This window comes from Vulpes vulpes, chromosome 14, assembly GCF_048418805.1.
Source record: "Vulpes vulpes isolate BD-2025 chromosome 14, VulVul3, whole genome shotgun sequence".
Lineage (NCBI taxonomy): Eukaryota > Metazoa > Chordata > Mammalia > Carnivora > Canidae > Vulpes > Vulpes vulpes.
The window spans coordinates 50,643,195-50,657,146 of record NC_132793.1 but is presented as its reverse complement, the minus strand read 5'-3'; the positions used below and the strand labels follow the sequence as shown (position 1 = coordinate 50,657,146).

Here is a 13,952-nt window from a genome sequence, read left to right as displayed (position 1 = left end):
TTTCCTTTATGATATATAGAATATATATATTTCCTTAATGATTCAAGATCCCTATTCCTCAGTAATAGAAACTAAATTTAGTAATACGTGAGTAGCAATATTAAAATCATCAAAATATATTAATAAGCCAAGCCAATATGGAATATTTTAAAGAAATTTTCATTAAAAAGTTTTAGAATATGCTATTATATAACCATGCATCATAAAATTTTCTGAGAAATGAAAGGCAGACAAATCAAATAAAATCTCTGAAAATACTAACTACTCTGATTTTATATTCTGAGTGGTTCCTTTAGCTAACTGATCAGCAATTTGAGTATCCATTATTTGCAGCACAAAATTTAAACCTTTGGGTCAATGCCAACATTTTAAAGGGCTAAGGCTTTCATAAAATAATCTATATTATAAGAAATTTCATAAAATCCTGGACAGCATTATAAGCATTCCTAATTAACTGGTATTTAATTAACTGGCTTTCATTTTATAAATCAAGACACATATTAATTAGTTGCTAAACTTTAGGCATAGGCTCATTTTTAATAATTCTAATTGTATAGCAAGTTTTTCAGATTTAATCCTCATCTTGGAGTTAAAGTACAAAGGAAAATAACTAAAATTTGAATTAAAAGTCAAAAAAGCTTCAAAAGGAATTATAGTTTAGAAAATCAATGGTACCCTGTTCCATGTCATTTAGTCACAAAGATGGAAGAACTGTCTTCCTAATTTGAAGAACTGTCTCTTTATTCTAATAAATTCAGTGTTCACAGGAAAGGCAAAATATTAAGTTTTTATTACAAAATTTGAGTATTTATGTAAAAAGTTTGTAGAGTCACTGAAACAGCAGGAAAAACTTAAAGAAAAATACACACGTGTGATACACTACTTTAACTTCAAAAATACTGATTTTAAATGGACATTCAATACTGTCCAGCAATTATTCAATATTTACCTAATAAGTTTGTTGTCTAGCTCTGTGAAAGCCTATTTCCCACCTTTTTTTCTTTCCTTCAATTTTGCAATCTTCCTATCTTTCCCACTCTCAGTATCTAGTAATAACAAGAATACTAAAGGCATCAGAGACTCACCTTCCCACTGTGAACTTACAGACTTACTTACCTACACCTGTACCTACCTACTGCCTTCCCGCTAGGTACAATGGAAGTCTCTGCTCCTAAAAGCCCTCTCCTTGAGATGTGGATCCTAACCCTTCTCATCTTAAGAGTTTCATTTTATCTTTCCTGTAATTGTTACTCTCCTCTGGAACATTCTATAAGCCAACAGTCAGCTTCCGGTTTTGGGGGGTGAGGACAACATTTTCCTAGGCTCAGCATCCATCTGTGGCACCTTCCCTTTCTAAAGAATTAGGTATGGTGACTGTCTCTACTCTCTTTCAATTCCCTTTCATTTTTAATTCCTTTTTTTCCCCTCAAATGTAATATATACAATCTGTTTAAGTTATAAACGTTCTGTTGAACACCTATAAAACCCACCACCCAAAGCAGGAACTAGAATATTATCACTGACTAGTATACACCTTGTGCCCTGCACCTATCCTATCCCCTTAGCCTCATCCCCCAGAGAAAAGATCTGGATGCTATTGTATTTCCATTTTTTGAAACAAGTTTTCACTAGTTTTATATACTTAAGATATTTAACTTGTTTTTAAGCTTTGGGAAACAGCATACACATTAATTTTTCCTCAGTTGTTTTCATTCAGCACTGTATCTCCAAGATTCCCTTGTGTTTTTGCATCTAAGCGTGGCTTATACATTCCCAGAGCTGTATGATACTCCATGTAACTTTTCTCTTATTAGTTAATATTTGGGTAATAGCCAGTTTTATAGCTTTCATGAAAAATACTGTAATGAACATTCTTGTACATAACTCCTGGGCCACGTGGGGAGGTTTCTCTTATACACTTAAAATACATACCTGATATGGCTGATAGTCTACCATGCAAATGTTAAAATTATTACATGATTTCAGTGAATCTGACCTACTTCACCCCTCAACAAGCATTCATATCCTCCAAAACACCTGACGTCAAATTTCCTAATGTTTGCTAACCTAATGGGTGGGTAAAAAAATGCTACCTCCTTGTGATCTTAATGTATGCTCCCTTGATTACTAATGATTTAAGTATCTTTTGATATTTTTATTCACCATTAATATTTCCTCTTTGGTGAATTATCTACAAAATGTCTGAACAATTTCCAATTAGATGGTTTTTCTTCTTGATTTCTAGGAGTTCTTTATATCCTGCATTAACATTTTATATTCTATAAATATTTTCTACTAGTTTCTTTCATTTTCAGTTCCCTTCTTTTTGTCTTTTTGTCCTTTATTATTTTCCCATCAAGGCATGCCCACCAAAACCTCCACCAAAGATGGATGGCTGTTGAAATGGTGCTATGTGCACTCTTGATTTGATTTGATTTTTTTTTTTAAAGATTTTATTCATCTATTCATGAGTGACACAGAGAGAGAGAGAGAGAGAGAGAGAGAGAGAGAGAGAGAGAGAGAGGCAAAGACACAGGCAGAGGGAGAAGCAGGCTCCACGAAGAGAGCCTGATGTGGGACTCGATCCCGGGTCTCCAGGATCACGCCCTGGGCTGAAGGTGGCGCTAAACCGCTGAGCCACCCAGGCTGCCCTTACTCTTGATTTTTAAGAGGAGGATTTTTTTAATGCTTTGTTATTAAAAATGATGTTTTTTGTAGATACCTTTTATTGGGTCAAAGAAATTCTGTTCTGATCCTAGTTTCTGAGTGTTTACCATGTTGAGGTATTGAACATTAATAAGTGATTTTTTTCTTGTATTTACAGAATCTATCATATGAATTTTCTCCTGCATTCTGTTAAGCTGGTGAATGACACTTAAATGTTAAAAGCTGGTGAATGACTATATTAAAACACCTTTACATTTCTGGAATAAAATCAGATTGGAAATTGAGTTTTATCTTCAAAAAATATGTACTTACATATTCAGATTTCCAGTACTGTTTGAGATTTTGATATGTATTTAATAAATGTTTTCCTTCACATACTCTTTCAGTATCAGGGTTAAACTGGCCTTGTAGGATGATTTGGAGAAATAGTTCTTTTTCTATTCTCTTGAAGAGTGGAGTGACATGATCCTTGAAAGTTTAGTTTAGGAGAATTTAGTTCTAAAACCATCTGGAGGGATCCCTGGGTGGCTCAGCAGTTTGGCGCCTGCCTTTGGCCCAGGGCCTGATCCTGGAGACCCAGGATCGAGTCCCACATCAGACTCCCTGTATGGAGCCTGCTTCTCTCTCTCTCTCTCTCTGTATTTCTCATGAATAATAAAATCTTTAAAAAAATAAAAAATAAAACCATCTGGATTAGTTGTTTTCTCTACAGTAAGATTTTAAACTACTGATTATATATCTGCAATACTTACAATATTATTCAGGCTTCCAATGAGTTTTGGTGAATGACATTTTTCTAGGAATTTGTCAATTTCTTCTAAGTTTTCAAATTTACTGGCAAAAAGTTCACAGTACTCTTTTTACCCTATCCAGTTTTTATTGTACTGTGGCTTTTTTATTTCAGTATTGTGCCTTGTCTTTATTTCTTTTGTTCACTAAGTGGATTGTCTATTTTTCTTAATCTTTTCAAAATATCACCTTCTAATTTCTTTGACCGTTTCTATCATGTTTTCAATCATACTGAGTTTTGCTTTTGTCTTTCCTAACTCTAATTCTGAATTTCCTTATTTTCTTTATTTTAATAGTCCTTTTCTATTTTAAGTTAAATGCACAGTTTCTCCATGTTCAGGTTTTCTTCTTTTATAACTTTATTTATTTATTTATTAAGATAAATTTCCCTTTTTGAATTTCACTGCATCCCTCAAATTTTAATTGTAGTAGTATTCGCATTATCAGTAAGTAGAGAGCATTTTAGACTTTGGTTATAATTTCTTTTTTTTTTTTTTTTTGTCCTACTGGTTATTTATAAGGATGAACAATATAAAAATGTATAGATTTTTAAAACTTTTAGATTTGTTTTTTATTTCTAAGTTAATTACATTGTGGTCAGAGAATATAGTCTGCAGGATACTGAATCTTTGAAATATGTGTATCTGTGATTTGTAGCCTAGTTCATTCTTAGTTTTTGTGTGTGTGTGTGTGTGTTTATTCCATAGGGTGGGGTGTTCATTAAACCATGCTTACATGAGTTGCTCAAATCTGCTAAAGACAGATGAATTTCTTATATCCATGAATTATAGGTAATTGAGAAAGACATTTTAAAATCTCCCAATATGACAGTAAATTTGTCACTATTCTCTGGTTTGGTTAAATTTTGATTTGCTTATTTTATTTTATTAGGTATATTCAAGCTTAAAGCTGCTGCATTTTACTGATAAACTAGACTTGTAACATAATGACCTCTCATGCTATCCAATAATGCTTTTTTATCTTTAAATCTACTTTGCTAATATTAATTTAACTGTTCCATTTTTGGTTAGTATTTGCCTAAAGTATCATTAACTATCCTTTTACTTTCAGTCTGTCTGTATACATAAGCTTTAAGTGTATCTTTTATAAAAAGCATTTAAGTTAAAAAAATCAAACTGATTGAAGCTTTGTCTTTTACAAGCAGAGATTAGGAGGCAATTTATATTTATTGCAGCACTTGTTCCATTTTACTTTTACCAATCTCTTTCTTTCCTCCTTTTTAATAATTTTCTCCCTTTCTTTACTTCTATTTGGATTGACTTTAAATATTCTTTTTCCATGTCTTAATTTTTCTTATCTACAGGTTTCCAGTACATATAACTCTATATTCTTTTGGTGGTTACCCTTGAAATTTTACCATACAAATTTAACTTAAGTCCAAAGTTAACTTTGAACCCTCTCCTGAACAGTATCTTTCCACTTTGGTGTCCCCTCTTTCAACTTAAATACTATTGCTGTCTAGTACTTTAGTTCTGTCCCCATCCCCCCTCACTTTTATCTTTTGAAAACAAATTATGGAGCTTTATTATTATATGGTATCAACCCAAGTAACTGATAACTTCCACATATGTTTCTCTGTTGCTACCCATATATCTCTATTATCAACCTACAATCAGGGACATTTCCCTTAAAACTTAAAAATTAAATATCTATGCATCTATTTACCACCTGTATTACACAGTCTAATAGGCACTTAAAAATTCTAGAAAGAGTTTGTACTTTCCATTCTTCTCCTCAGACCGTCCCATCTAGGTCAATGACAATAACAACTACCCAATGCTCAAACCAAAAAACCCAACCATCATTGATTCCTCACTCTCCCTCATCTCACACTCAATCCCTTCTACTATTTATAACTCAAAGATATTCTTAAACCTGTTTTTTTTTTTAAAGATTTCATATATTTTTTCATGAGAGACACAGAGAGAAAGAGAAAGAGAGGCAGAGACACAGGCAGAGGGAGGAGCAGCACGCCCCTTGCAGGGAGCCCGACATGGGACTGGATCCTGGGTCTCCAGGATCCCACCCTGGGATGAATGCAGCGCTAAACCACTGAGCCACCTGGGCTGCCCTGTTTACTTTTTTTAATCCTCACCACCCCTAGTCCAACAGCCTAGTCCAACTTTCTTCTCTCTTTTGTACTTAAATACCTTTCTAATCTAATTCAATCTTTGGAACAAAGCAACTAGAGTGGTCTTTTAAGTTTCTGTCAGATTGGGGCACCTGGGCAGCTCAGCAGGCTAAGCGTCTGTTGTCTTCAGTTCAGGTCATGATCTCAGGGTCCTGGGATCAAGCCCTCCATTAGGCTCCCTGTTCAGTGGGGAGTCTGCTTCTTCCTCCTTCCTATGCCCTTCGCCCCTGCTCCCGCTACCCCCTCTCTCAAACCAGTCAGTAAAACTTTAAAAAAAATAAATATAAATAAATAAATAAATAAATAAATAAATATCAGATCTTTCCACTCACAATCTCATTGTTCTATAAATAAATCCCAGATGCTATATATCCTGCATAGTTTGGTACCTACCTGCCCACTTCATCTCCTACCACTCTTCTGTTCACTCATTCCCTTCAGCCCCACTACCTTTATGCATATCAAGCCCTTTGCTTTTTATAGTACCTCTGCTCTTACTATCTTTCCTTTTGCCCAAAAAGCTCTTCCTCAATCATGAATTATCTTTTAGATCTCAGCTCAATACTACTTAGTAAACTAATAGTGATTCAAGAAGATCAAACATAAAATCAGAAGGAGAAAAAAACCACCATTTTCAATCACTGTCAAAACCAATTATGCTTGCAAATTTCTTTCTTTACAGATTCTCTAATATATTTTATTCCTTACAGAATTACTCTCAAGCTGGAAATTTGTACCTTTTGCGAAGTTCAAATTTTAATGTTAGTCCAAGCTGAAAGAATTAAGAAAACCAAATCTACCAAAATAGATTCCATTAGAGACTAAAAATTAGAACCCACCAATTATCAGAAAAAAAATTTAAATTAACAGATACTAACTCACAATAAAATACAAACCTAGGTTTCACAAGAAAATACTAGCAACCTTTAAAAGAATAAGCTATTTAAGTAAAATATTTAAATGTTTGAAAAAATAAATAAGCTAAACATCAAGGGGTTAAAAAAAAGTATACAGATTGTTTTAACAAAGCAATTATCACACTGTTATCTAGACAAAGAGACAATCACACTTATGCATCTCGACATAAAAATCCTATGTCAAATATCAGCAAACAGAATCCAGCAGCTCATTAAAACAACAACAAACCATGACCATCATATTTATTTCAAGAAGTAAGGGCAACTGACTATTCAGGAACTTAGTAACAAAATAATTCCTCATGATCATTAGGTCAAAGGTGAAAAATCACTAAGATCATTTCAACTGATGCTAAAAAAAACTATAATAAAATTTAACAGACATCTTGCTAGAAACCTATAAAAACAACAGCAGCATATTTCTTTAGTGTGATTTAGAAGAAAAAAGTGTGTGTGTGTGTATGTGTGTATAAAAAACAACCCAGAAGTCAGAATCATTCTTACTTAGGAAATATTAGAGCCAGGTTATAAACCATGGCCCATGGGTTATTTCCAGCCTGCTACCTGTTTTTATAAATAAAATTTTGTTGGAAGACAGCCACACCCATTCATTTACATATTGTGCATGGCCACTTTTATACTACGACGGTTGAGTAGCTGCAATGGAGACAGGGACACAAAGTTGAAAATACTTATTATCCAGCCCTTCACAGCGTAAGTTTAACAACCCTGTACTAGAGCATCCCCATTAAAGTAGGGAAAAGATAAAGGTGTTTACCAGCAATCACTGATTTCAGAGATACCATCTTATGCAATTAGGCAGAAATATTAAAACTTCAACTTTTGCAACTTTCTCAATTTCTATGAATACATCACTAATTTCCCTCCAGGCTGCCCCTTCCCTCTTGCCATCATCCCTGTTGTACAGGACTAGCAGCCCTAATCCACTCACACCTAACTCAACCAAAATAATCTTATTTATTTTATTTTTATTTTTTCAAAATAATATTTTAAATGCCCAAGTTTTCTTTAATGTGAAGTGGAAATACATACTGTATCTCAATAGAAGATAATGAAATTACTAGAATTTTTAATTTTATTGTGCTTTGTAAAATACCAAAATCATAATTTAAAAAATCAGTAGGACTTACTGGTCCTACATAAGGCTTATGCTTATACATGCAATTAACAGCATACCCAACATCTGAATGTGATGTATGCCATCCTTGGGCAATACACATACAAATAATAAATCTCACTGTTAAACATACCCTTCCTGTAGAGACAGTTCTTGGTTTTCTTCTTCAGGACCACTGCTATCACTCTGTAGTTCAGGTTCATTTTCATCTTTTCCTGGCAAAGTCTCCCAGCTTTCATCACTTGATGACTGATCTTTTTCCGTACCAGAAAACCGATGAGGCAAAGAAGCAGACCATTCTCCATCACTGCATTCTGAACTGCAAATTCAGGACAGAAATACAATAACTGTCACTATTTGTGCATTTGTCATTTGGACAAATGCATCATAGTAGACAGTGGATGACTGATCCCACACATGCTTATAAATCAGGTGCCAAATCCATTTTAAAAAAATTTAAAATAGAGAAATACATTCAGCAGAATGTAACTTTTTCAAATGAATATAGCATACGGCCAAGTTATAGATTTATCAATTTATTATTTTCTTCACTGAAGTAATTCCATAGTGGTTAGATATAGGTTTATTTTTTTAGACCTATTTCTAAATAAAAATTTTAAATATAACTTGGTAATCATAAATTAAATGCTATCTGAAATAAATAATAGATTTATTACTCATCTGACCCAACTAAGACAACTTACTTTTTTTTTTTTTAATTTTTATTTATTTATGATAGTCACAGAGAGAGAGAGAGAGAGAGAGAGGCAGAGACACAGGCAGAGGGAGAAGCAGGCTCCATGCACCGGGAGCCCGACGTGGGATTCGATCCCGGGTCTCCAGGATCGCGCCCTGGGCCAAAAGCAAGCGCCAAACCACTGCGCCACCCAGGGATCCCCCTAAGACAACTTTCTAATTACATACTGACAACTGGGGACATACCCTCTATGAATAAAAAATTTTCACTATTATATTTTAAAAGCTTAACGATTTTTTTACTTCCTCTTTTACAAAAGACTTTAAAATGGAAGGAGATTCAAATTCATAAAAAACTGCACTGACAAATCTTTACTAAAGTCCTTTGGTTGGACTGTGAATACAAAATAAATTTCAGCTAAGAGAATATTTAGATAAGGAACCAAAAGGTATGATAAAAAGGTTAATGAAAAACCTCAGAAAATGACTTTTGGTTATATTTTTTAGTTAATTCGGTTACATTTAATTACTTTTAAAGACAGTCATCTTGTACCACAACAAAGTTAAAATATTACATATTGATGGTGAGAATAAATCTTAAATACCCCCTCCAACTGTATCAACCATTCTGGTTAAGAATCCCCTTAAAGATTTCTCTTGCTATGATTTTTGAGAAACAAAAAAATTAATAAATTTTAGTTTGTTTCTGAAGGACGTGATAATTAGTGAAAAATAACTTTTCTTTATGATGCTGTATTACTAATGGTCATATTATTAATGATATATTAACTAGACTAGTAAGTTCCTGATGAATCCAAGAGATCAAGATGCTACTAAGAAAGAATAGCACTAATGTAAGCTCTGAGAAATTAGAAGTAAAAATAATAAAATCAACTTCCAATTTTCAGTAAATGAGAGGCAGCAGGGGCACAAACATTCCGGAGAAGGAATGCTATATAGTTCTGGTATAGCAAGTATTCCTTCAGTTGGATAGGACCCAAATTGCTTTTATTTTGTAAAATTTTCTGTAACCCCCAAAATAATCTAAGGTGAAGCAAATCACTTCTTGACTTGTGCCCATGTAAAAATCTAACACAGAAAATAGTTTTAAAAGACTTCTTGAACTGCATTTCCTTGACCTGCATTTCCTTGACTATGAAGCCTCTCAAATTCAAAGCTAAATTACCAGCTCCAATTTTGGTATGTCTTTAACAATTAGGCTAAGATTCCCTTATTAACTTATGGCAACTTTACTTACTTAAAAGAAAACCCTGTATTTTAAACATTGTTATGATCCTGTTCAGGAAAATAATACGTAAAAACTTCTGAATTTTTTTTACTTAATGAAATAATTGATGGACTATCTCCAAATTTTAATATAAAAAGAATGCCTATGATCAGTAGTCAATATATTTAAGAAGCCTATATCACAGATTGGTAAACTCAGCCTTTCTGCCAAATGTGGACCTTCTACTTTTTTTTTATGGCCTCTGAATTAAAAACTTTTTTTTACAAGTTTATCTTTAATTCAGCTTCTTAGTAAAATACTAAAATACTATTTGGCCCTTTAGGGAAAAAATCTGCAGATTGTTGGCCTGTATCATTACTCATTATATATCACCCTCACCTCTAAGTTGGTAACTTTTAAATATATATCCCTGGCCTTGACCATTTAGCTTTCATAATCACTAACTGCCCTCCAATAAGTTTTAGATTTTCATAATCTTTTTCAAAAATTATAAAACAAAACTTATCTGACAGACAAGTCTCTTCTTGATTTTTCTATCTAATAGTATTTTCCTGTTCTCAAGCCAAAATTCATGTATCTTTGACTCCTCACAAACTCCTATGTTTAATTCTTTTAAACATTCTTTCTGTAAAATGTCTCCTTTCTCTCCATTTCTAAAAACCCTGGCTCCAATATTATTCTCCAAATCTATACTTAGACAATCAATTATTAACTGGTGTCCCTAAATTTAATCTCAGTCCCACAAGTCACCTTTCAAAAGATGCATTCTAAATACCGCTATTGCTACAACTTCCATCAAATAGTACATACATAATATTACTCCAAAATCCTTCACTTTTTTTTAACTAACGCAGTATTTCACAGAATTAAGCCAATATATAGAGAAAAGGAAAGAAGCTTAATTTAGTCTCATGCCTACTGCCCTCACAGTTTTTGCCACAGTCATACATTAATATTGTTCTTAGAGAACAGTAGTTAAGAACACAGGTTCTGGAGTCAGTCTGCCTGGATTTGAATCCACCAATTATTAGTCGTGAAAAAGGTACTTCACGTTCACGTTTCTGTGCCTTTATCACTTCACACATCAGGTGAATTTAGTAACAGTATCTAATAACTGAGTTCATTTGAGAAGTCAATGCATTTATATATAAAAAATATTTTAATAGTGCCAGATAAATAGTAAGCCCTCAATAACTGTTAGCAAATATTTTAACAACTTTTTTTTTTTTTTACTCAAATACCATATTTCCTTTTCAAGTTTATGGAGATGTTTAAGTGAATACTGTAGATAAACATTTAGAACAATTTTTGGAAAATGCTAAGCATTTAATAAAGGTGATAATTACTTTATTATGTAAGTTGTATGCTTAGTTTCAACTGGATTTCCAACCAGCACACTATCATTTTCCTCTTTTCTCTACTGAAGAAAATCTACTCTGAATCCTTGGTTTGTCTTACTGAATGGCAAGATCAGCCTCCTGGTCACCAAAGGCACTTCAGCCTTAGTCTCTCTTTCCACCAGTGGTCAGCAAACTATGTCCTCACCCATGAGCCAAATCTGGCCACCTGTCCTTTAGTGGTCTGGAAGCTAAGAATGTCTTTTTGTTTGTTTTGGGGGTTGGCTTTTTTCTCTTTTTTTGCATTTTTAAATGGTTATTTAAGTACCTATAGAATATCCTTGATTTTGCCTTTTGGTCCACAAAGGCTAAAGTATTTACTATCTGGACATCCTTTCTCAAAAGTCTGTAGATCCTTGAGAGGATCCTTCAGAGAAGACTCCGCAAAAAAAAAAAACAAATATAGGTCAATGGAAGAGAAATTATAGAGAGTGAACAAACTTGAGTGCTCAACAGTAGCACTCAAGTAAAAAAACACGGGTACCAAGGCAAGTCAACTGGCTGTGAGAAGGAGGAGGTTACTGCTAACATCAGAGAATAGAGAAATAGTACTGTAAGTTTCAAGGCCTTTAAAAGTACAGACTGCAGGAATAGAAACAGTGGGTATGGAAAACTTATTTTGAAAATTCAGCAATGGAAGAGAAGACAAACAGGCCAGTTGTTAAAGGAAAAGCAAGATCAAGTGAAGATTTCCCCTCAGGATTTAGAAAAATACAGAATGAGGTGGACAGAAGCAATTCTGGTATAAGAATAATAAAGTCAGGTGTAAGATATAACTATAGACACAGAATGGACGAGTCATCTCTCTTCACTGAAGAAAAAATTAAAAACAGGAAAGGATACTAACATGCTGCAATGGTGAACAGGAAAACAAGCTCAGATTTAATTATTTTACTACCCCAGGAAAGCAAGAAACAAAGTTCTCTCCTAACAGTGATAGGAGTGTATGGAACTTAAAGTAGAGTGAGAAAAGATTTAAAAATAACTTTTCAAGTAGAATAACCAACAGAACAAATAGGACACAAAATGATCACAGAGGGGCGCCTGGGGACTCAGGTCATGATCCCAGGGTCCTGGGATCAAGTCCCGCCTCAGGCTCCCTGCAGGGAGCCTGCTTCTCTCTCTGCCTGTGTGTGTCTCTGCCTCTCTCTGTGTGTCTCTAGTAAATAAATAAGTAAAATCTTTTTAAAAATTTTAAAAAAGATCACAGAATAGTGAGGACCCATTTGCCCTTGAATATAAAAGGCAATGAGTTAAATGTTTTAAATTCTCAAAATAAAAACTAAGGACCACTTTGATTTTCATATGGTCTTTTAAGTATTGTCTCCCGTTAAAATTAACAGCTATATTCAACAGCAGACAACTATTAACTTAAATGTTACATTTTCACATTCAATTGTGAACCAAAAACACTTTTTTCACATATAGAATAAAATTAATATGATTTCTAGATAAGATACTTTGTGTAGTACAAATCTTAGATAGAAATAAGATGTAAAAGGATCCAAAAGCAACCCCTTATTCCTTAAATTCCCCAACAAACTGTTTTGTTAGTCTTCCCTGGCATTTACCACATCCATAAAAACTGAACTACTATGAGCCTAGAAAAACTGAAAATCTGGATAATTTTGTTATCTGACTAGCTGAGGATCAAAAATACTTTCTGAATTTTATTGAAAATACTCTGGATGGAAATTATGTTGACATATCATTTTCAGACAGTTATTACTGCATTTTCAGACAGACAGTTATTACTGCATTTTCAGACAGTATAGTAAGTCTAATCTAAGCAGTCTGGGACATTTTAGCACTATCAACAACAAACTATGTTGTAACATAGTGATACAAATGGTAGTTATTCAAATCTATAAGGTGCTTAATTTAGTAAATAAGGCCCAGATGGTTCTGAATTGCACCTGCCTTTTACAACTTTCTGGTCTTTTCCCTAAGTATCAGAAAACAGTAATCTGTAACTCCCTAGCATGTCTAAGGAACAAAACTCTTTATCCCTAATTTACTCCTTCTAAACTTCTATGAATTTGGAAACAAGATAAAAAGATTTGCTCAAATGTTACAGCATATGCTTTAGGATCTTTGCTGGCTGCTCATAGATGCTTTATTTGTTGGGATACAGGGATATCAGAGAAGCTCCTGCTTGGCTCTTAGCTAATTTATAGAGAAGAGGAAAGAAGCTTAATTTAGCCTCATGATAATTAACTATAGGTCTTAACTTCCTCAAAAGCCTGGTGAACACCAAGAGAACAGGAATCATTATTATCTGCATTTGCAGAGTACCTGGGAGAAGTCTGACAGGAGGATTTCAATAAATCCTTTTTGAATATATCAAACTGAAATCAACTAATAGCTGATATTCCTTTTATTTTCCCAAAATCATGAATAACAAAAAAGGTGTCCCGACATTTTTATCTTAGGTAAGGACTTTTTTACCTTTAAATTTTAAGCAATGTCAAGGCTTAGGGACAGAAAAAAAACTCTGAAGGAAACCTCAAGTGCTCTAAGAAGCACTCAGTGGATGGCATATCTCTTCCTCCAGTTAGGCCCAAGGTTAAAATGTGCTGGCATGGTTAAAGGTTCTTTTAAACTCAAGATCTTGTCCTCAGTTATTAAAGCTCTCAGGGTGTATTTCCAAAGAGCGGTATGTTAACCTTAGCTCTTTGGTCTAATTCCAAGTCTGGTAATTACATACTGCCTATTAAATTCCCCTCGCAATTCTAATTTAATAAGGTGGTGTTCAGTTCCCGTCAAACAGCTCAGAGCAATCCTACCAACTGCAATGCTTATTCCATAGAGTGTAAAGTTTCAGATACGATTAAGTGATCATTTAAAAGTTTTCAGGGAGGAAACGGATCAGGCATTCATTCAAATACTTTTCACTTTTAAAGTATATATATTAACTATATATTTTTTTGAATTATATTTTTTAAAA

General features: G+C 33.7%; 1 protein-coding gene across 29 annotated transcripts in view; it reads right to left on the bottom strand.

The window, feature by feature from the left end:
• PJA2 (praja ring finger ubiquitin ligase 2) overlaps nt 1-13,952 on the bottom strand; it is a 223,438-nt gene that overhangs the window by 25,204 nt on the left and 184,282 nt on the right. For all 29 annotated transcript variants that reach the window (XM_072736598.1, XM_072736597.1, XM_072736601.1 and 26 more), the window contains one exon: nt 7,797-7,982. In XM_072736598.1, the coding sequence (XP_072592699.1) occupies nt 7,797-7,982 (186 nt within the window). The remainder of the gene's footprint in view (nt 1-7,796; nt 7,983-13,952) is intronic.